This window comes from Stegostoma tigrinum, chromosome 12, assembly GCF_030684315.1.
Source record: "Stegostoma tigrinum isolate sSteTig4 chromosome 12, sSteTig4.hap1, whole genome shotgun sequence".
Classification (NCBI taxonomy): Eukaryota; Metazoa; Chordata; class Chondrichthyes; order Orectolobiformes; family Stegostomatidae; genus Stegostoma; species Stegostoma tigrinum.
The window spans coordinates 79,285,198-79,310,013 of NC_081365.1; the positions used below are offsets into that span (position 1 = coordinate 79,285,198).

The 24,816-nt window shown below is 41.9% G+C and overlaps 1 protein-coding gene across 6 annotated transcripts in view; it reads left to right on the forward strand.

Annotated features, from left to right (window-relative positions):
* Positions 1-24,816, forward strand: part of LOC125457253 (AP-1 complex subunit sigma-2) — a 63,857-nt gene that overhangs the window by 4,095 nt on the left and 34,946 nt on the right. For 4 of the 6 annotated variants that reach the window (XM_048541224.1, XM_048541222.2, XM_048541220.1 and 1 more), the window contains exons 3-4: positions 985-1,093; positions 3,611-3,748. In XM_048541224.1, the coding sequence (XP_048397181.1) occupies positions 985-1,093; positions 3,611-3,748 (247 nt within the window). Of the gene's footprint in view, positions 1-984; positions 1,094-3,610; positions 3,749-17,542; positions 17,643-24,816 lie in introns of all 6 variants that reach the window. The other 2 variants (XM_059650496.1, XM_059650497.1) reach the window with 1 other exon arrangement.

Here is a 24,816-nt window from a genome sequence, read left to right on the forward strand (position 1 = left end):
TCTCCTGCATATTCTGTCACACTTCCAATGCCAGAAGTGTTCTTTTTATGTGGACAGTGAACAGCAGCTATATTTGTTTGCAGGAAGTGACATATTACTTTCATTCTGATGTCTTTGTGATCACTGTCAGTGATGTGATAATATCAAAAGAATATTTTAGCCACTTGCGTTGTCCCTGTCAGCTGAGCCATTGTGTGTCAGTACTTGTTTATCAGCTGTTGTAAGCTAACTCTGCAGTTGTAACTGTAAAGGTGCGTGCAATTTTTTATTTTAAAAAAAAATTGGTGCTTGACAACCTGATGTTCATTTTGCTCCATTACCTTGCCGGAAGCAGTGACGGCCAGTTTCTTAAGATCAGTACCAGGAATAAAGTGTACAAAAGCAGCAGATGGTGATGAATGAGTCGAAAATTGTACTGACAGATCTTTATTAGACTGTTTTTCATTTTGCCCTCTTAGCTTGCTTTTTTTTCTTTTTTTGCATATTCTTTTGGTCCTGACCTTGATGTGTAATTTCTGGGTATTTTATAACTCTGTATTTTAGATGGTGTAATGACAGAACCGCCATATTTTCTTTCTTGTGTAGTACACCTAAACAAAAGCTGCTTGATGGAGGAACTTAGTGGAGTGAAACACTGTCACCTGTTACACAAAAACAATGCTACTTTTTATAAAGGATATACTAAAAATGCTCTATAAACATGTTGTATAAATGTTATTTTGTTCTGACATAGTCGGTGAATCAACACCAATAGTTATGAGTTTAGTGTTAGTTTGTTCATTTCAGCCTGGATTTAATTTGAATATTTAAAAAAAATATTAATTTTGGATACACGCATCACTGCAATTCAGCGCCACTCATCTTGAGGTTTAAATCTAAGTGTAAACTTTTTCATAAATCTATTTAAGTCCTCTGGACATTAGCCTTTAGGTAGATTTCAGTGGTTTTAATAACTTGTGTGACTGAAATATTATGTTTGTACAGGTATGCAAGTCTTTACTTCTGCTGTGCTATTGAGGACCAGGACAATGAACTTATTACCCTTGAGATTATTCATCGTTATGTTGAACTCCTGGACAAGTATTTTGGAAGTGTGAGTTTAAAAAAAAACTTTAATTCATTGCACGTATAACACCAATCCTTGTGTATAGTAAAAGTGGCTAACCTTAAATTGGAAGTGGGATTGAAAGCTACATTATTCAGTCTGTTTACTTTGTATTTCATTCTTAATTGAATGATTGTTCCCTTGCAGCTATTTTTTTTAAAGTGCAGGTTATATCTGTATTACCTACCACATATCCAAACGGGTATATTATTCAGAGAAAACTTTAGAGCAAAAAGCAAACATAACTCAAATTGAGATTTACTAACGAATAACTTTATTGAATCGCGAATAAATAGTTTTAATTACATTAATTTATTTTCCTCAAGTTAAATTGCATTGTTGTTTTGTTTAATTTGGTGGGTTTTTTTCTCTTTTATGTTGTTGTTGCATAAGCTTCCAAAACACACACCTTTCTGAGTCGGGACAGGCGCAAAACCATCTTGTGTGTTCTCAGTGAAAGATGTTCCTTATCATTTGGTCATTTTTGCTGGTTGCTAGCATTACCTCACAGCAGAGCCTGAGTCCGCAATGCTGACAGTCAACCTAAGGAGTCAATCTCCATTTAAAGAGTGATCTAATGGTTTTTGATTAGATTAGGTTAGAGTCCCTACAGTGTGGAAACAGGCCTTTCGGCCCAATAAGTCCACACCGCCCCTTGAAGTATCCCACCTAGACCCATTCCCCTATAACCCACACACCCCTGAACACTACGGGCAATTTAGCATAGCCGATCCACCTAACCTGCACATCTTTAGACTGTGGGAGGAAACCAGAGCACCCGGAGGAAACCCACGCAGACCACTGGGAGAATGTGAAAACTCCACACAGACAGTCGCCCGAGGCTGGAATCGAACTCGGGTCCCTGGTTCTGTGAGGCTGCAGTGCTAACCACTGAGCCACCGTGCCGCCCGGTTGTATGTGCACATTCTATGAGAAGTCAGCAATAGCCACTAAGAGATGGAAACCTGACTACGTGTTTTGAGCTGACCACCTGAATTATGCACATTAATTAATCTATCTCCAGTGTAGTAACATTTGAAACTTTTTAAGCAAAGAAGGGATATACTTGTATTAGAAGCAGTTCACAGGAGCTTCACTCAGCTGATTCTTGGGATGAAGAAACTTGTCTTAGATGCAGGTTGGGCTGATACTCAAGTTGGGAAGAATGAAAGGTGATCTTACTCAAACGTGTAAGATTCTGAGGGACCTTTACAGAATTGTGCTGAGAGATTGTTTTCTCCTCTTGGGGAAATATAGAATTCTGGAGAAAGTTTAAAAACAGTGTGGTGTCTGTGGATCATTGCTCTCTGTAATCCTCTTCCACATGAATCTGTCATACTAAGGGGAGGCAACATCCTGATGGTGGTATCGCTGGACTGTTAATCCACTAAAACCTATTAACCCAGGTAATGTTCTGAAGACCTGGGTTCAATTACTGCCATAGTGGAATTTGAATGCAGTTTTTAAGAAGTCTGGGATTAAGAATCTCATGATGGCCATGAATTCATTGTCGATTTATCATAAAAGCCCATCTCGTTCACTAAAGTTGTTTAGGGAAGGAAACTGCCATCCTTACGTGGTCTGGCTTGCATGTGACTTCAGACTGTCAGTAATGTGGTTGGCTCTCTGAGCAATAAATACTGGCTTGGCCAGCAACATTCTGATCCCATGAGTGAATTTTCAGAAAGTCATGGCTGGGTCATTGAACTGTATTCAAGCCAGACTTTTGATCTACATGAGAGTTGTGTTTTGGGGCAGGCAGAAAAGTAGAGTTAAGGCTGATCTTATTTTGGCCATGATCTTGTTGAATTGCAGAACAGGCTGAAGATTATTAAAAGTTTATCCTTAATCTGTGATCTTGAACTCCTGATAGAACTCTATTTGAAAAGTAAAGTCAAAACAAAATTCTATAAAATGGACTTTCATGACTTTAAGCCCATTTACTACTTACAAGATGACTTGAAATACTACAATTTATTCATGCCAAAAAACACTCAACTTTACTTCTAATTTGGAACAGATGGGAACTATTGCAGTAATTGAATCTGGAATTGCACAGAATTGGGAATGATAAGAGGGAGATGGATCAATTGTAATTTAAAACACCTGTGTATCTTGTTACTGTAAGCTGCAATTTGACTAGAACATATTAGTTCAGCATCTTGTACAATTACTTAATGCTACACGCATTTCTAAACTTGTGAAATTCCTCAACATGGTATATTTTGTTGTGCCATCTGTCAGTATGGTGATCTATTGTATGTCCAACTTCCAATAACTAAACTTAGCATTTGTTTTTGAAGTCAAATGCATTACTCTTGCTGACATGAAACTACTTGCTTCTTTGATTGAAGTCATGCACATCTTGTTCCAAATAAAATTCTAATCTGCAGATACATATCTGAGAAGGTTGTAGTTATTTGAGTTGTAAAATGTCATCTCTGTGGATATTTTTCAAGATCTAAACCAAATGTGACGACTGTTTTTCTTACCCCTTTCTTGAAGGTCTGCGAACTTGACATTATCTTCAATTTTGAGAAGGCTTACTTTATCCTGGATGAATTCTTATTAGGAGGGGAGGTACAGGAGACCTCAAAGAAGAATGTTCTGAAAGCAATTGAACAAGCTGATCTGCTGCAGGAGGTATGAGTTAAGAACTGTACTTGCCTGAGCATGAGCATGTTATGTTGTGGCAGAAAGAACTACCTTCCTTGTGCTAATCTTAACTGGGAAGTACTGCTTAGATAGCAAAATTCATTCTCTAAGTTTCCTTCAGTTTATATTTGTCATCTGTCGTGCACTTTGCAATTGCATGTCTCTTGCTTGAAGTAGACTGTATTGTTAACGTTGCTTGCATTAATGTGTGTGTGCGTGTATGAGTGATTTAAAGACAACAGTGTTTTTGTTTTGCTCGATACTTGCCTAGATGTGGTCATTTAAGGAAGCCATGATCCCGCAGATATATCCTTTCTTTTGTAAGCACATTCTCCAGTTTATTTTTTGTTCTACATTGTGCTACCGTCTCCCTCTTCTGCCATAAATTATTCTTTGTTTAGAGAGCTTGGTTTCTGTTTGAAGTTTGACAGAAATTTTAAATGACTTAAAACCTCTTTGTACTCAGTTGTGCTTCTTTACTGTCCTATTTCTGAATCCCAGAAACATAACTGGCATCTCTGATCATTTTCAGCTATATTACATATAGGCAAATGTACAATATAGTGCAAAATTTAATAGCGTATTCGACAGCTGAGAGAACTTGGTGGGTGAGCATTATTATGTATTTATCTCAGAAATAATGCATTATGGACTCTTTAGAACTGCTGTATCTCACTAAATCGTAATTCTTACCAGGAAGTCTTTGAATGGAAATGAACGGATTAAAATCTCTTGCCATTCCTCAGTGTCTGCTTTCTTGGCTTGAATTTGATGTCTCTCTAATACCTTCTCCACCCCATTTCAGCCTGGCCTGAGTTTTATACTCAATCTGTCATTATTTATTCTGTCTCTGCAACAATTTGTCTACATGTCAGTACCTTAATGCTACTGAAACTTAAGGTTTTTGCAAAGATTCGTAGCTTGGGTTGTAGGTGAGGTTGTTGACTGGCCTGCCGAGCTGGCTTGTTTTTGTTTAGACATTTCGTCACCATGCTAGGTAACATTATCAGTGAGGCCTCTGATGAAGCGATGTTGCTCGACTCTGCTTGGAATTTATACTGTCTGGCCTGTTATAGTGAATTGTGTCATTTCTAGTTCTGTTCTGTATGGGTTTGTATATGAAGTCCAATTCTATATATTTGTTGGACCCCATATACAAACCTACGCAGAACAGAACTTGAAATGATACTACTCACCATAATGGACTGGACGGTATAAATTCCAAGAGGAGTAGAGCAACATCTCTTCATCAGAGGCCTCACTGATGAAGTTGTCTAGCATGGTGATGAAACGTCTGAACAAAAACAAGCCAACTCAGTGAGCAGATCAATAACCTCACCACTGAAACTTTAATAGTTTCCAAAATGATTATGGATTTGATCATTTTTCCCTCCAATCTCTTTACTCGTTTCCTTGGTTCTGTCCCACGTAAAGCCTGACTTGGTCAAAGCTTCGCTGATGGTATTCTATTCTGCCCTTTGTCCCTCATCTTTACTGAGCCAGTCTTGTGACACTATGCAAAGTATCACAGCTGTGAGGGGTCATGACATTCTGGTGAATATTTAGCCTTCAACTTGTATCCCTTTTACAGTAAAAGGAAATCTTGGTGTCTCATGGTGCTGTTTGTGGGATCTTGTGCAGAATAGACTTTTGTTTTGTTTGGCCACATCACATTTGTGACTACTCTTCAATTGAATTGGCTGGAACATCTGAGAATGTCCTAAAGATGTAAAAGGTGATGTAGAAATTCTTTTATTTCCATTGATCTAAAGAGCACAGCTTGTAAAAATTATTATCAAAGGAATAAGCTGCTTAGGTCATTAATCAAGTTAGACATTTACCTACATACCACTATTCCACCAAGTAAATTTGCAAAGGTTTCAGGAAACAACCTTGATTGAGTACTGCTCCTGTACCTTACACAAACTGTTATTCATTTGTCGATTTGGCTTCAAAGCATGTTATCTTGTAACATTCTCAATCTGTTAATGCTAGCTGCCATCAAGATATCTAAAGCGATTATCAAGATAGTGATGTTGCTAAGAAGCTTGTTAAGCAGCTGAACTCTTGTTAGCAAATGTCGGCAGGGATTCACAACCTTCTCTGAGCACGCATGCTGTCTAGATAACATCTGTTGTCCTTATTAACTGAAACATCTTCATACTGGTGCCCGAGACAACTGCTAACTTAATAACATGCCTTTATTAACTTTACACTAGTGATAAAGGCAGATATAACAATAATGCACTTTCCAAACCTTCTTCCCACTGTGGGGACTTGAGCAACAAATCTTGGTTGATATCCTCAATGTAACACTGACGGAATGCTGTTCTGTTGGAAGTGTCACCTTTTTCAGATGCGATATTAAACCAAGGCCTTAACTATCCATACAAGATCCCATAGCACTGCTTGGAAAAAGAGCAGAGGAGTCCTCCAATGTGTTCAGGTCAACTTTTATCCCTTGAGTAACCTAGCTAGAAAGAATAGGTTAGCTGTTTATCATCACGCTGGGAGCTTGTCATGCATTGGATTGACTGATCTTTCCTACATTGCATTTCCAAAGATATACTAATTGGCTTTAGTGCTTTGGGTTGTTCAGATCATGCAAAACATGATATAAATTATATGTAAACGCCAATTACTTTGGAGGCTGGAAATGTGAAATAAAATCAGAAAATGCGATAGAAACCTAGCAAGCCTGATTAGCCTCAGAGAAAAACGGCGATGACATCTGAAGTCCACTCTGATTCTTCTCCCAAAGTTTCTTTGGGCATAATTGTAAAACTTGCTTGAATACCAAACGCAAAGCTGTGTTGTTAGGTCTGCAGTAAGATATCTGATAACCAAGGTGACCATCCCGTAAGAAAATCTGTAAGGAAAAGCCAGGGAAATGTAGACTGGTGACCTGTGTGTCAGTGGTGTTTAAGTTGATGGAGGGATTCTGAGGAACAGGATTTACATGCATTTGGAAAAGCAAGGCCTGATTAGGGATAGTCAGCATAACTTCGTGCGTGGGAAATCGTGTCTCTCTAACTTGATGGTGTTTTTTGAAAAGGTGACAATGAAAATTGAAAGTAGAGTGGTAAACGTTGTTTATATGGACTTCAGCAAAGCATTTGACGACATTGTCATTGTCACAAGCATGGAAACAGACCCTTTGATCCAACTTGTCTGAGCCGATCAGTGATCCCAATCTGACCTAGTCCTATTTGCCAGAATTTACCCATGTCGCTCTAAATCCTTCCTATTCATATACCCATCCAAATGTCTTTGTAACTATACCTGTCTCTTTCAGTTCTGCTTGCAGCTGATTTCACACACGCACTATCCTCTGCACAAGAAAGTTACCCACTCGGGTCCTTTTTATATCTTGCCCCTCTCAACTCTAACTTACGCCCTCTAATTTGGGACTTCCCTACCCTAGGAAAGAGATCCTGGCTATTCAACTTAGCCATGCCCCTCATGATTTTATAAACCTATATAAGGTCACCCCTCAGCCTTCAACACTCCAGGGAGAAAAGCCCTTTTCCTATAACTCAAACCCTCTAACCCTGGCAACGTCCTTGTAAATCTGCACCCTCACAAGTTTAACAACCTCCTTCCTATAGAACGGCGACAAGGAGCGTACATAATATTCTAAAAGTGGCAGCACCAATATCCGATACAGCCACAAGATGACACCTCAACTCGTTTTATTTTTAGGGGTCTAGGCCCAAAACTTCAGCTTTTGTGCTCCTAAGATGCTGCTTGGCCTGCTGTGTTCATCAACTCCACACTTTGTCTCGGATTCTCCAGCATCTGCAGTTCCCATTATCTCTCATTTTATATTTAGCTAACCTGTAGTGGCTGTCTTAGATTTTAAGTCATGCATTCCTTTAATGGGTCTATTCCCATCCCAACATATCCTTTAGTTTATGTGCTCATATTTTACTATTTTGGCGTTTTATTCTTTGACAATTCCATAGTTTACGCATGGTAGACTGATGATTAGGTTAGATCATTTAGGACCTAGGGGGAGTTAGTTAATTGGATACAAAATTGGCTTGAAGTTAGGAGACAGAGGATGGTGGTGGAGGGTTGTTTTTCAGACTGGTGACCTGTGACTCAGCTGTGTGCCACAAAGATCAGTGCTGCGTCCACCACTTTTCGTCATTTATATAACAAATTTGGATGTGCGTGACAGAGGTATGGTTTGTAAGTTTGCAGCTGACACCAAAATAGGCGGTGTAATGGACAGTGAAGAAAATTATCTCGGACTACAAAGCAGCCTTAATCAGGTGGGCCAATGATCCAAGGAGTTGCAGATAAAGTTTAATTTAGATAAATGAAAGGTATTGTATTTTGGTAAGGCAAACCATGGCAGGACTTAGTGTTAATACTAGGTCCCTGAAGAGTATTGCCGAACAGAGACTTAGTGGTGTAGGTGCATAGTTCCTTGAAAGTGGAGTTGCAGGTAGACAGCTGGTGAAGTAGACGTTTGGCACATTTGCCTTCATTGCTTAGAACATTGAGTACAGGAATTGGGATGTCATATTGTGGCTGTACAGGACATTGAGGCTGCTTTTGGAATACTGTGTACAGTTCTGGATGTTGCTAAACCTGAAAGCATGGAGAAAAGATATACGTGGGTATGGTCAGGATTGGAAGGTTTGAGCTATAGGGAGAGGCTGAAAAGGCTAGGGTTGCTTTCCCTGGAGTGTCTGAGACAGAGGGTGACCTTCTAGAAGATGTGGAGGCACTGGTGTTGGACTGGGTGGACAAGGTCAGAAGTCACGTAACACTGTTATAGTCCCACAGTTTAATTTGAAGTCACAAGCTTTTGGAGCGCTGCTCCTTTGTCAGGTGAAGTGAATTCATCTGATGAAGGAGCAGCGCTCTGAAAGCTTGACTTCAGATAAACCTGTTGGACTATAACTTGGTGTCATATGATTTCTGAGCTTATAGAGGTTTATAAAATAATGAGTGGCATGGGTAGGGTGAATAACTAAGGTCTTTTTGCTAAGGTGGGAGAGTCCAAACCAGAGGATGTGGGTTTAAAGTGAGAGGGAAAGGATTTTAAAAAGCACCTGAGGGATAACTTTTTCATGCGGAGGGTGGTGCCTGTATGGAATGGACTGCCTGGTATCACAGATGAGTTGGATGGCAGGGTCTGTTTCCATGTTGTATGATTCTGTAAGGTGGCTTGGAAATCTGACAGGCAACTGAATGGGAATCCTTGTAGAAGGCACACACTTTAATCTACCACTGCTGATCTATATATAACCGAAATATATTTGATAAGGTACCACATATTAGGCTACATTATAAGAACTCATGTTGCAGGAAGTGTGTTAACATGAATAGAGGACTGGCTAACTAATAGGAGACAGAGTTAGGATAAGGGGGAGCTTTTCAGGATAGCAATCTAATGGAGTTTCACAATGATTTACAATAAATATGAATGACTTGAATGAGGAAAGTGAACATATTATAACAAGGTTTGCAGAGGGATATAGACAGATTAAGCAAGTGGAGTATGTGGGAAAATGTGAGGTTATGGATTGTGGCAGGAAGAATAGAGAAGATTTTTATTTAGAACATAGAAAAGTACAGCACAGTACAGGCCCTTCGGCCCACAATGTTGTGCCGTGGAATACAGAAAGCTGCAGAATAGTGGAATTTGAGAGTCCTTGTACGTGAATCAGAAAAAACTATCATTGGAATTTGGATAATAGGAAAGGCAAATGGATTGGTGGTTTTCATTTAAAAGAGAGTCACCTTAAAAGTAAGGAGGTCTTGTTAAAGCTATATAAAATACAACCCTGACCACAACTGGAAAAATGTGAACAGTTTTGGCCCATTATCTAAGAAAGATATACCAACCATGGTATGGAGGTGGTAGGAACTGCAGATGCTGGAGAATCTGAGATATCATGGTGTAGAGCTGGATGAACACAGCAGGCTAAGCAGCTTCAGAGGAGCAGGAACGCTGATGCTTCAGGTCTAGATCCTTCTTCAGAAAATCCTTCTGAAGAAGGGTCTAGGCTCAAAATGTCAGCCTTCCTGTTCCTCTGATGCTGCTTGGCCTGCTGTGTTCATCCCTCTCTACACCTTGGTATCTCATGGTATGGAGATACTGTCTTTTGAGAAGTCTGTACTGATTAGAATTTAGAGGAAAGTTAAGCAACCTTAAACATTCAAAATTAAAGCGAACTTGAAAAGATAGGTGCAGAGAGGATGTTTCATTTTGTGGGAGATTCGAGATCCAGACGGTGTAAGGGTTCGCACATTTGCAGCAGATGTGGTGGAATTGCTTGTCTTGGAGAGAGGTGAATCTGTGGAATTTTATACTCGTTGTCAAGACGGGTGTTGTCAAGACTGAGTCATCAAGCATGCTCAAGGCTGAGATATAGATTTTTAATCAGGAAGAATGAAGGGAAAAAAGACAGTAAAAGTGATGTTGACGTTCATTGAATGGTGGAACAGACCTAATGAGTTGAATGGCCTGTTTCTGCTTCTGCATCTTATGGCCTCATATGCAATAGGCAATGTTAGAATCTACTCCTGGACTTGTGTACCCATTGTCCTTGTAGAGCTAATCTTTGAGGGCAGTCCGGAGTTCAAATTGTGACAACTCTGAAAGGAGATGGTAAAGCAATCATTTGTCAACAGGACCACATGCTTGATTTAAATAAATGAAAATAACAATACTGAACAAAAGCGCAAAAGGATATCAAGTAACAGTGAAAGATGATGGCTAAAAGAACAGTGATTCTGGATTGTCTACACGGTATGCTGAATGATCACTTGTACAACAAGTTGTGCCTAATAACGGAAACAAGACGAAGGGAAGCTGTGGGTGAGTTGAACCAAAGGGGCTGTTTCTGTGCTGTATGACTCTATAACTTTAAATGGTGGAAATCAGAAACAACAAAAGAAATTTCTGGGAAAACTCAGCAGATCTGGCAGCATCTGTGGAGAGAAAACAGTTGATGTTTTGTGTCCACTGACCCTTCTGAAGAGAAGCAAAGTTTATAAAGTAGATCAAAATTATTGGCCGTTTTACAAATTGAGATGTTTGAGATGATTAAAGATTGAGTCAGCAGAGAAGCCCTATTTCTTATGGGGAAAGTTCAGAACAAAGGACCACAACATTAAGATTACCCCTTTTGTGGCATAGTTGTAACTTCTTATAAATGTTAAAGGAAATCTTCCATTTTCGCTCCCAAGCTGCTGTTGAGACAGTGGATCAGTTAAAATCTTCAAAACTTGTGATGGAGATGTTTTTGGAAGACTATTAGGGGCCTCAAGCAGTGATCTAATTGCGTGATGGAGCAAGATAAAGAACATAGAACATTACGGCACAGTACAGGCCCTTCGGCCCTCGAAGTTGTGCTGACCTGTCATATCGATCTGAAGCCCACCTAACCTACACTATTCCATGTACGTCCATGTGCTCATCCAATGACGATTTAAATGTACCTAAAGTTGGCGAATCTACTACCGTTGCAGGCAAAGCGTTCCATTCCCTTACTACTCACTGAGTAAAGAAACCACCTCTGACATCTGTCCTATATCTTTCACCCCTCAATTTAAAGCTATGCCACCTCGTGATCGCCGTCACCATTCTAGGAATCCACCCTATCTAACCCTCTGATTATTTTATATGTTTCAATTAAGTCACCTCTCAACCTCCTTCTCTCTAATGAAAACAGCCTCAAGTCCCTCAGCCCATCAATCTCTGTCTTAAACACAGTCAAAAGTTGAACTTTTGCAGCCGTCTGTGGTAGAGAGTTTCAAATTGTTCACAATTCCTCTTTTTTTTTGCAACTTCAGAGAATACTGAGAATATCTCTTGCTGCTACAATCCTGCCATCTCAGGAACAAATCTGGTGACCCTTCATTGGACACCCTCTAACAGTATTATCTTTCCAGACATAAGGAGACCAAAATTGCACACAGTACTCCAGGGGTAGTCTTAGCAAGATACTACACAATGGAAGTAAGATGTCACTACTCGTATATTCAAACTCAAATTTCAATAAGTGGCACTGTCATAGAGATAAATATATCTGCTTTGATCTTAGTTTTACGATGAGCAAAGTTTGAGGTACAGGGTGTGGGAGGTGAAATTTGAGGAGGTAAATAGGAGATCCTATTCCATTAACCTGAATAATGAAGTGAGCTGAAAGGTATTGAAAGAGACCCGAGAACGTGTAACACTACTCCCCTCTGAGGTCCAAGATGATTCAGCACACAGAGGGGATAAAACAAGCAACTACAGATGTTACAGATCTGAAACAAAAACAAAAATTCCTGGAGAAACTCAGCAGGTCTGGCAGCATCTGTGGAGAGAGAAAGGGAACTAATATTTTGTGTCCAATGACCCAGCGTTCAGTCCAGTGTCCTGAAGAAGTGTCACTAAATTCAATTCACTAGCTCTAAAACAGAGGGAGTTGTGATCTCAAGAGCACTGCAGCAAAATTGTTCTCCATTTTGAGCAGAAAATGCTGAGCAAATAGTTGAATAGTAAGAATTGTAATAAGTGTCTTTATTTTGCATGAAAAACCAACATGTTGTGGTAGAATTGCAGCCAGTGATGGCTGGGAGTGCGGTTGGCAAAGTGTGACCGTACTTAATGGAGAAAATGAAGTGTTGAATCCTAGGCAAGGTGAGTACAGAGATTGGATGGTGATGACAAGCTGGGTAAGAGGGTGAAGGCGGCAGTTATTTGGGAACATTAGAGAACCTCCGGCAAAGGGGGTATCATTGGCAAACAGAGGGATCGGACCTCTCCGTTTTATGCCTAACTCTACAATCCACTGAGATCGCCTGTAAATTTCAAATTCTGGCCTTTTGCATATCCACAATTTTGTTGCTCCACCGTTGATGGTCAAGCCTTCATCTGTCAGGATCCATAACTCTGGATAACCCTCATATCAGGTCTACACCTCTAGTGTCTCCCTTTCAAGAATAGATGTGTGGGATTGGGGGTGTAGGTAAAAGATTACCCAGGGTAGACAGGAATGTGGGTTAATCAGCTCAGCTCAGCTCAGCCATGATTTCGTTGAATGGCGGAGCAGGCACAAGGGACCAAATACCCTTCTCCTGCTCCTAATTTCTTCAGGTCAGTTGTGCACCCTCCTCTGAGACTTTCGTCGAAATCCTATCTCTGAGCAAACAGTCAGCCACCTGTCCTCATTTTTTTTAATGCTGGGGATTCTTCTGAACTCTCAAACTAAAAGAGATTGCATAGAGGTCAGTGAGAAGAAAGTGAAATAACTCTGAATTTCACTGCCAAACTGCAGCGTTTGAGAAGGCAGCCTACCCGTATCTTCTCAATGGTAATTAGAGATAGACAAGTAATATTGGCTTTTCCATCAGTATGCACATCCACAAATTCTTTTTAATAAAAGCCATTCTTACAGGTTTCTTTTTGAGTCCCTGCAATATCTATTACAATACAGCTGCCTCTTGGCTTTCTTAACACATTCACACCTACAGTTTGTCTATGCAAAACTATTTTCAACAGATGGAATGCATGGAATGGTTTATTTACCAGAAATCTAATTTTGTTTCTGCTCAAATATTAATAAGTGTCTTCTATTTTGGTAACTTTTTTCCTGAGTGCTTTAAATGGAATTTATTCTGAATAGGAATTTGAAATCTTCTTAATGTTATATGTGAATTCCATCTCTAAAGTTCAGTGATTGCTGACTTCTGGAGAGTCTGATCTATATGGCCAGCCACTTTTGTTTCTGCCTATTACTGCATGTTTGGCTACCATAAAGTAAAAGCAATATTAAAAGTTAATTTTTGTGTCCCTGTGATTTCGTTCCCAGATCCTAATTTCTATGCTCCCTCCTACCCCATGCTGCTATTGCTCAAGAGGTGAGGCAGGTGACCTGCATAGTTTTTCCACTCAGTGTGCTGGTGTAATAACACTAGGTGTTGTCTAAAAATGACACTTGCCCTGTGTAAGTTGCTTTCTTTGGCTTGGGTTAAAGATGAGGAGGTTGCTTTGAAAATCTGAGTTTTCTTGTAGTGCACTGTGTATCTGTACAATGGCACACCATCCCTGCTTTACCAGATGTCATTTTTATTTTGTATATTTTGACGTTGCTTTAGACATTTTAATATGCTTGTGTGTTGCCTCAAACTTAGTCAACTTTCACAGGTTTGGTCAGCACATCATCTGCATTACCATTTGTTTTCAGATTTCTATTACAAGTTACATCTATGCTAATTAGCAATGATTTATCAATTTGAACTTTCTTTTAACTCTAAGGCAGTTTTCAATAATGAATGAGGTACTGCTAATATGAGCTTCCAATTTGGTGTTAGATAAACGATGCATGAGCTCTGAACCTAATCATGCCATTTAATGCTGTAGTATGTAAAAGTTCAGTGTTAAAGCAACAGAGGTAAGTGTGAAATCATAATGGGCATTTTTCACTTCATTTGCCCAAATGTAGGCAATTTTGATGTGTTTTTGTAGAATTTTTAACATAGGTTTACAGAATTTCTGTTTCGGGGAGAATTTGAGCAGTAAGATGAATATTGAAATTCACACTTGAGGTTTCTTATTCTGTCCTCATTTGGCTTAATTTTATTAGACCAGATCGCTGCATCAAGTGTCATCAATTTGAGTTTTAGAATCCAAGTACTACCTTTAACATTTCAAAATGTTGATCCCCTCTTCAACAATAAATAAATTTAATCTGCAGTTTTGAATCTCTCATTCTTTGACAATCACCATAAGCTTCCCTACTATAGAGGAATAAGCTGTGCTTTTGACACCAATTTGGTTGAATATACTGTTTGTAAATTTTGGGGCTCAAAAAAATGTCATCATAGGGACTGATTTCAATGAAGTGAAAGCTTGTGTTGTGCCTAGGACAAATGTAAGGGATGTTTACAAGATTACTGTCATCTTCTGGTCTGTCTTAACATGGATTGAAGGCAGAAATTTAATGTTGGCTGGCTATCAATCAAAAGGATGAATTGTATCAATTGAGTAGCAACCACTGTCAATAATTCCAAGGGCACCTCTGATGAGAGAAATAGTAAAGGAAAGGAAAGCTTAAAAAAAAATCAGTGTGCGCTTTAAGAACATTACTGGATTAACACGTTTCCTGGCTTGAAGTGAGTGCACTAGGAAGGTCGTACGTTAGGTTGCTGATTTCACTCATTCTTGCTCGAGCTGTTTGAAATGATAGGCCCTTCTCTTGGATGACCATGCAGTTTGTAGATCATCTTTTTTAACACTCTGGTTTCTGAAGTAAATGTATATCTCTAACTCGAACTGATCCAGTTAATAACGTGATGAAAGTCATTCTTAAGGTGTATTCTATTCTATTCCTGAATGTTTTTGAGATGGTTGAGTCAAGGTGGATTTTGTCAGTTCTTGTGGTTCCACTCTTCTGTTAAGTGAGCACGAGCATTTGAGCAGTGCCTGAATAGTTTCTAGGCTGTAGTTGAATGCAAAGAGAGAGGAGGCAAGAAAACGAAGCAAGGGAGCACTTTCGTCTTGACCATGCTTAATGATTGAGCATCCACAACTTCCTGGAGTAGAAAGTTCCTAAGATTCAGGCTTTGCTTCCTCCATCAAACTGTGAAGTTATCGACTTGCTCACATTCTATCAGCCATGTTCCTCCATTTATATGCAGCCTGACCAAATCTCTGAAAATTCTTTGCATCCTCCTTTGCAACTCACATTCTCCTCTAGTTTTGTCACTACATATTTGAAAGTTATATTTGGTCCCCACATTCACATCACTTCTACAAATTGCGAACAGCTATGGCCCTAGCAACGGATCTGTGCAGTACCTCACTAATCTCAATCTGCCAATCTGAGAATGACTCTTTTATGCCTATTCTGTCTACCATCTGGTAGCCAGTTCTCAATCTATATTTGCATATTGGCCCAAATTTCAAGTGCTCTAGCTTTGCTAACTTGTGTGAGAATTTATCTTATGTAAGGATTGTCAGAAGGCTTTTGATGTGAGCTCTGCCAGCTTTGACCTAACTGCCTTGTTTCTAATGACCTGTATGGTGACACTGGGACCTTCTGAGCTCGGAACTTTTGGCTCTTTAATCTTCACGGGCCTACCTGTGCAGCACAGGCTGCTTTCTGGTTGGTTCACTTTTATGTCAGTAAAACAGTGGCTTTTTGATTCAATTAAGAAATGGCCCAAAAATATTGAAATTCTAGAAGTGGAGATTTGCAGAAGGGCCTCATTGTTGTTCACAACAGCTCCATTAGCTACGTGGGAGATGACTGCGTTTCAGCGGCAGCTGACAGGTAGTGTGCCATGCCTGGCTGCCAAGTCTATCGGGATAGGAATACTAAAGGTGCACTCATGGCATAGTCTTGTGCATATGTGAAACATTTCCATTTTATGTTGAGTGTAGACTTTTAACTTGGAGCTCATTACAGTTTGTAATCTGATGTGAATCTAGTTGTGACTCCAAAAAGGTAAAGGTTGCTGTTTGTTGGCTAAATACAGAATGAAAATCTGAAGCTTTGTTTCAATGCCAGAATATGATTACCATTACTGAGTAAATTTTCCTACCTCCCATATTCACTTTTGCCAACTCTAATCAAACCTGCCAGTTTCTTGGCTCTGAGGGGTCTCTTTTGTTCTTAAGATTTTTGCAGTATTTTGTTATGTTTGTTTTTCTATTCAATTTCTCCAAGGGTTAGCGAATGTTATCATACCTTGAGCTGGCTGAGCCCCTTTCAAATGTTTTAGCTTGAAATACTAGTTGCAAAAACTTGAAAAAGTACAGTTTTCAAATTGATGTTGTCGGAATGGCATTATTCTCACCTCAAAATGGAGTGCTATTATCTTTTTGTTCAATGTTCAAGATGATTAAGCTGTTAATGCTAGGCGATATTTGATAGATGCATGTATTGCTGGTTGGCATCAATTTGTGTTTTTTTATATAATGCAGTGAAATGTTCAAAACCAACAATATTAGTTTTTGGTGCTGTACATGATAATGCCATATTCTGTTTAGGTGAAATATTTAGTAGCATGTGTAGTAGCTCCAGTGTATTGTTTGATTTCTACCAATTCCACAGATGGATTTGTATACTACTGGAGAATGTTTCCTAATTTTGGTTATAAATTGTACTTTCTCATTGTGTTCTCATTCTCATTGACTGCATAGGATCAAATTGATTAAGTAAAAGAATGTTGTTTCACAGACAATTTTAATCCTTTTTTAAAATCCTTTTATCTCTCTTTTCATTAGCTAGTTTTCCAGCTAGCAGGCTGTAAATAAATGTGACTATGGATCCTGGCCCCCATCATGCCTTGATCATTTGTGCACTTGGGACTGTCCACAAATAATTTGTTTGGTGGAGTGTTTGCACTCATGGTTGCATGCACTTTTTTTTGAGCCCAGACTTTAATTCAGATGTTTGCCGTAGCATACACAGGTCATGAAATAAGAATCCGTAATCTTCAAGCTAACAATTATTAAGCTTCTTGCACCAATTCAGAATAAATGCTTTACTGCATTCAGCAGTAGCTTACAATTATGGCCCAATATTTTCACTTTGATAAAAGCTATTGCTTAGTGTTTTATGTAGTACAACTTCTTCAGCATTTATTGCTGCATTCTTCAACTTGCTTCATGTCCTGCCCTTACTTCCTTGCACCAATATGAAATATGGTTGCATGATATATAATTGTATGAATTTGTTCTGTCATGTTGATAACTGTGCTTCAATTCCGAACAAATACTGGAGGAAAATCAATAATTCTCACATGCTGCTTAATTTTGTGTTTTAGAACCAAAATGAAGACTGGGGAAGTTTGTCAGCAGACGATATCTTATGATTGAAAGAAATCTTAGGCTATTGGCCTGTTATGGCTCCCATCCAGATCATTGGTAACTAACTATTTTCCCATTTGAGTGGCATGGGTATAATTTGGGAGCATAATGAATGATGCACGTTTGCAAAGTTTCCGTGGCATTAATTTACAGTTGCCTGATGTGGTAGGAACAGATCCAGAAAAACCCACGTACTTTGAATCAAAGTAGGTTGGTGATGGTGTTGGTCCTAACTGGAATTTGCATGATAGCAATGACTTGGTGCCTTGTCGCTGCTCCTGTTGTTTACAGCTAACATTGTGAGAAAGCAGTGCTTAACTTGCAGCAGGCTGTTTTTTTAACAAAATTCTTTTTAAGCTCTAATAAAGTAACATTGCAAAAATATTGAGGATCTGAAGCAGCTACACAGTACTCTAGATGGTTTTAGTTCTGTTTGAATGTTGGTACTTCAAGATGAAACTGCAGTTGTGATTTCAAAGTATGGTATTTCATTTGAGTTTTGAGGGGAGAAAATGCAACATTACTTGAAGGGTTAGAGAGAGCTGTAACCCTGTGGATTTATGATATTGCAGTGCTGATAATACAAGGCAAGTATTTTCTCCGATTATTTATGTTGCCAATTTCTTGTTTTCTTTTAATATCTGCTGAGACTTAGGTTTTCCCTTTTTTTAAATTACTGTAACAGGCTGAAAGTACAAAACCAGTTATAATTGCTGCTTGGCCTGCTGTATTCATCCAACTCTACACCTTGTTATCTCAGTTATAATCATACTTTGTAGTTAATCTGCTATTTATATCCAAACGATGCCTGACTATCTAATGACTGTATCAGAGAGAATGGGAACTGCAGATGCTGGAGAATTCCAAGATAACAAAATGTGAGGCTGGATGAACACAGCAGGCCAAGCAGCATCTCAGGAGCACAAAAGCTGACGTTTCGGGCCTAAACCCTTCATCAGAGAGGGGGATGGGGAGAGGGAACTGGAATAAATAGGGAGAGAGGGGGAGGCGGACCGAAGATGGAGAGTAAAGAAGATAGGTGGAGAGAGTATAGGTGGGGAGGTAGGGAGGGGATAGGTCAGTCCAGGGAAGACGGACAGGTCAAGGAGGTGGGATGAGGTTAGTAGGTAGCTGGGGGTGCGGCTTGGGGTGGGAGGAAGGGATGGGTGAGAGGAAGAACCGGTTAGGGAGGCAGAGACAAGTTGGACTGGTTTTGAGATGCAGTGGGTGGGGGGGAAGAGCTGGGCTGGTTGTGTGGTGCAGTGGGGGGAGGGGACGAACTGGGCTGGTTTAGGGATGCAGTAGGGGAAGGGGAGATTTTGAAACTGGTGAAGTCCACATTGATACCATATGGCTGCAGGGTTCCCAGGCGGAATATGAGTTGCTGTTCCTGCAACCTTCGGGTGGCATCATTGTGGCACTGCAGGAGGCCCATGATGGACATGTCATCTAGAGAATGGGAGGGGGAGTGGAAATGGTTTGCGACTGGGAGGTGCAGTTGTTTGTTGCGAACTGAGCGGAGGTGTTCTGCAAAGCGGTCCCCAAGCCTCCGCTTGGTTTCCCCAATGTAGCGGAAGCCGCACCGGGTACAGTGGATGCAGTATACCACATTGGCAGATGTGCAGGTGAACCTCTGCTTAATGTGGAATGTCATCTTGGGGCCTGGGATAGGGGTGAGGGAGGAGGTGTGGGGACAAGTGTCGCATTTCCTGCGGTTGCGGGGGAAGGTGCCGGGTGTGGTGGGGTTGGAGGGCAGTGTGGAGCGAACAAGGGAGTCACGGAGAGAGTGGTCTCTCCGGAAAGCAGACAGGGGAGGGGATGGAAAAATGTCTTGGGTGGTGGGGTCGGATTGTAAATGGCGGAAGTGTCGGAGGATGATGCGTTGTATCCGGAGGTTGGTAGGGTGGTGTGTGAGAACGAGGGGGATCTTCTTAGGGCGGTTGTGGCGGGGGCGGGGAGCACCCGCATGGGCCCCAGCTATGCCTGCCTCTCTGTAGGTTACGTGGAACAGTCCCTCTTCCGCACCTACACAGGCCCCAAACCCCACCTTTCACCAACACCTTCCACCCCAACCTTCAGTTCACCTGGGCCATCTCCAGCACATCCCTCACCTTCCTGGACCTCTCAGTCTCCATCTCAGGCAACCAGCTTGTAACTGATGTCCATTTCAAGCCCACCGACTCCCACAGCTACCTAGAATACACCTCCTCCCTCCCACCCTCCTGCAAAATTTCCATCCCCTATTCCCAATTCCTCCGCTTTCGCCACATCTGCTCCCACGATAAGACATTCCACTCCCGCACATCCCAGATGTCCAAGTTCTTTAAGGACCGCAACTTTCCCACCACAGTGATCGAGAACGCCCTTGACCACGTCTCCCGTATTTCCCGCAACACATCCCTCACACCCCGCCCCCGCCACAACCGCCCTAAGAGGATCCCCCTCGTTCTCACACACCACCCTACCAACCTCCGGATACAACGCATCATCCTCCGACACTTCCGCCATTTACAATCCGACCCCACCACCCAAGACATTTTTCCATCCCCTCCCCTGTCTGCTTTCCGGAGAGACCACTCTCTCCGTGACTCCCTTGTTCGCTCCACACTGCCCTCCAACCCCACCACACCCGGCACCTTCCCCCGCAACCGCAGGAAATGCTACACTTGTCCCCACACCTCCTCCCTCACCCCTATCCCAGGCCCCAAGATGACATTCCACATTAAGCAGAGGTTCACCTGCACATCTGCCAATGTGGTATACTGCATCCACTGTACCCGGTGCGGCTTCCTCTACATTGGGGAAACCAAGCGGAGGCTTGGGGACCGCTTTGCAGAACACCTCCGCTCAGTTCGCAACAAACAACTGCACCTCCCAGTCGCAAACCATTTCCACTCCCCCTCCCATTCTCTAGATGACATGTCCATCATGGGCCTCCTGCACTGCCACAATGATGCCACCCGAAGGTTGCAGGAACAGCAACTCATATTCCGCGTGGGAACCCTGCAGCCATATGGTATCAATGTGGACTTCACCAGTTTCAAAATCTCCCCTTCCCCTACTGCATCCCTAAACCAGCCCAGTTCGTCCCCTCCCCCCACTGCACCACACAACCAGCCCAGCTCTCTTCCACCCCCCCCCCCCCCCCCACCCACCCACTGCATCCCAAAACCTGTCCAACCTGTCTCTGCCTCCCTAACCGGTTCTTCCTCTCACCCATCCCTTCCTCCCACCCCAAGCCGCACCCCCAGCTACCTACTATCCTCATCCCACCTCCTTGACCTGTCCATCTTCCCTGGACTGACCTATCCCCTCCCTACCTCCCCACCTATACTCTCTCCACCTATCTTCTTTACTCTCCATCTTCGGTCCGCCTCCCCCTCTCTCCCTATTTATTCCAGTTCCCTCTCCCCATCCCCCTCTCTGATGAAGGGTTTAGGCCCGAAACGCCAGCTTTTGTGCTCCTGAGATGCTGCTTGGCCTGCTGTGTTCATCCAGCCTCACGTTTTGTTATCTAATGACTGTGTTAAGAAGATATACTACAGTTGGTTTCGTTAATGAACTGGTCCACAATTCCTCCTTTATCCAACCAAATAATCCATTTAATTTGCATTCAGCTGTAAAATGACAGCATAAATCATAAAATAATCCCTGTAAGGGCAAAGTTCAGTATTCATGGTGTAGCAGTTTCTGTAGTAGAATTCTCCTCCTAGATTTTCTTTGCATCTTTTCCAGTGGCGCTCTATCCACTTAATAATATTGAGGTCAGTGTTGCCTATGGTTATTAAATTTTTTTACCAAAGATTCTCAATTGGTTTAACTTAACTGCTCGGCTTTTCCATTCTATTCCTCTAGAAGTTCACCGTTCTTCCTAACTGCTCAGTCCTTCCTAAATGGCACATAATCTTCGATTTTTAGGTTCTAATCTAGGTCATTCTGCACCCTTATCTCAGTAATGGCCACTAGATTCATTTGTCTCAATTTATGCAACTAGTTCATCTGTTTTGCTTCAAATGCTACATGCATTCAAATATAATGACTTAGGGTTTGGCCTTATATTATTTTGTGTAACTTACCAATCTTATCTGCTGATTTGCTCTTAAGTCTGTATTCTCTGTCCCGTCCTATCATTGTCTGTTTATCATTTCTCACAATAATTCCTTCCTCTGCCTTTTCACCCCACCCCCCCACCTCTCCTTAATTCACCACAACTTCCCAAATTTGGTCCCTGTCCCAGTATTTATTTTAAAGCTCACTGAACGTCCCTAGTTATGCAGTTTTCAACATCACTTCCAGTACGAATCAGGTGTGAACTTATCAGATTGGTACAGATCCTACCAGCTGGAACCACGATGGTGCCGGCACGGTAGGTGGTGTTTGGGCTCGCCAGAGCACGTCTTCTCCAGGCTTGTGGCACTGTTTTCTCCATGTATTTTTCATTGTGTTTTCTTATTTTTTCTCTTCCTTTCTTCTTTGCGGTCAGAGTACTCAGCAGTGTGGACCAGGACTCCTGGTGGCAGCGGTGGTGCCTGGAGTCTGGACTCCTGGTGGCAGCGGTGGTGCCTGGAGTCTGGACTCCTGGTGGCAGTGGTGTCCAAAGCTTGAACTCGTCGTGGTGAGGCAGCAGCCACAGCAGAGCTGGGGTCTGCTGGGGCATCAGCATCATTGTTGCTATTCCCGGAGCAGGACTCCTTGAACTGGAATGCCTTGCAGAAGCCCTGAAGCTGTGCATGAGAACCCAAATTGAACTGAAGATGAATTCTTATTTAAGTGATTTCTTTTTAGGGTGGTGCGGTGGGTCAGTGATTAGCACTGCTGCTTCACAGCACCAGGAACCCAGGTTCGATTCCACCCTTGGGCGACCATCTGTGTGGAGTTTGCATGTTCTCCCCATGTCTGCCTGGGCTTCCTCTGGGTGCTCCCATTTCCTCCCACAGTCCAAAGATGTGCAGGTTAGGTAGATTAGCCATGCTAAATTGCCCACAGTGTTCAAGCATGTGTAGCTTAGGTGGGTTATAGAGGATGGGTCTGGGTGGGATGCTCCAAGGGTCGGTGTGGACTTGTTGGGTGGAAGGGCTTGTTTCCACACTGTAGGGAATCTATTCTATTCTATTCTTTTTATCCTTAATGTAACTCAAAATGGCATGGGATTGTGGCGACAAAATGCTTTTCACTATCTTCAGATATATATGACAATAAGTCTTTCATTCACTTGCCCCAGAATCAGTGGCAGTGTCTCATCATCCAGAACCCACTTCTCTCATATCAGTCCTTCAGCTGCACGTTCCTCTCAATCTTGTCTACCTTATTCCAATTTGCATGTGATGTAGGTAATAGTCCAGACATTATTATCTTTGAAGTTTCTGCTCCTTAATTTGATGCTTAGATCTTCATACTGGCTGAGCAAGACCTCTTTCCTGGCCCTACCTATGTCATTGGTGCCCACAAGGACCATGAAAATGGGATCCTTAGCCTAGCTGCAAGTTTTTGTCCAGCCCAGAGCAGATATCCTGAACCTTGGCACTAGGTATATTCTGTTCTCTGCAAAGAGTATGAGTCCAATGTCAGTCTCCTTCACTATACTGGCCCCTACCACCATTACATTTTTGTTGGCTCCCCCGACTTGAACCTGTATAGCGGTGCAATGGTTATTTAACTCATCCATCCCACAGACGTTGTCTTATTCTAACAACCCAAAAACTTCGAATCCTGTTGGACAATTGCAGAGGCTAACACTCCTGCCTTCTGGATCCCCTCACCTGTCTCACTCGCGGTTACACCCTCCTGTCCCTGACACTAACACCCTATCACCCAACCACCCTACGAGAGTGCCCCCACTGTCTCTGGGTGAGATTCCTGGAGATAGATCTTTTCCCTCTCGTGCTGTGGGTAGACCTAACATTTCGTGCACCTCAGCGTTTCAAGAGATTAGCTGACTATCACATTCTGTAAGGCAGTTGTGGTTGGGGAGTAAATGCTGGCCTAGCTAGCAACAACCGCATGCTGTGAGTGAATTTAAAAAGAGATACTTAGGAGGCAGGTGTAGAGAGAAATTACTTTTGAAAATTGACAGAGGTCAAACAAGGTGAAATGCGAAAAAGAGAAGGTGCTGGAAGACTAAGCAAGTGATCAAGGATAAGTATCGAGGTGGGAAACTTCTTTGAGAGGAAAGGTGTTTTTACCCCTGAGTTAGGTTCTCCTCAAAGCCATAACTGTTGATCCAGTCATCCAATGTAAACTCTCAGTGACAGTCATTTTGTTCATAGTGCACAGGGGCGATGTGGAGAAGGGCAGTGAGAGCCGATCTGTTTGGTGTTTAAATGGGGAAGGAGGTTGATCAGACCTCACTGTTAGCAAGTGCACTGGATGGGAAAGTTGATGAGACGGTGAGATTGGGCAGTTGGAGACCCTGGCCATAGGGCAACAGTACCAAATGCTTCAGTGAGAAACTGCAGACTTATCTAAAAACAAACGATGTAGGAAATAGCTGCAAGAGAAGTAGGAAGGTTGAGACAGATTGAAAGGGTCAGATATGAGGAGAAGGGAAGAAGGGAGAAAAGAAGAGGGGACTTGGTGACAGTTGATGGGATTAAAAGTGGAAGTGGATTGACTGGAGTTTTAGCTTTCCATTCAAATGATTAACTTTATACAAATTCTAGCTTCTCTATTACTTCCATAAAAATTTGCCAACTTCCCTTAGGTTTGAAATTAATTTCTATTTACATAACAATCTGAGAGTTTAGTAATAGATAATAAAATGTGAGGCTGGATGAACACAGCAGGCCAAGCAGCATCTCAGGACCACAAAAGCTGACGTTTCGGGCCTAGACCTTTCATCAGAGAGGGGGATGGGGAGTGGGAACTGGAATAAATAGGGAGAGAGGAGGAGGCGGACCAAAGATGGAGAGTAAGGAAGATAGGTGGAGAGAGTATAGGTGGGGAGGTAGGGAGGGGATAGGTCAGTCCAGGGAAGACGGACAGGTCAAGGAGGTGGGATGAGGTTAGTAGGTAGCTGGGGATGCGGCTTGGGGTGGGAGGAAGGGATGGGTGAGAGGAAGAACCGGTTAGGGAGGCAGAGACAGGTTGGACTGGTTTTGGGATGCAGTGGGTGGGGGGGAAGAGCTGGGCTGGTTGTGTGGTGCAGTGGGGGGAGGGGACAAACTGGGCTGGTTTAGGGATGTAGTAGGGGAAGGGGAGATTTTGAAACTGGTGAAGTCCACATTGATACCAT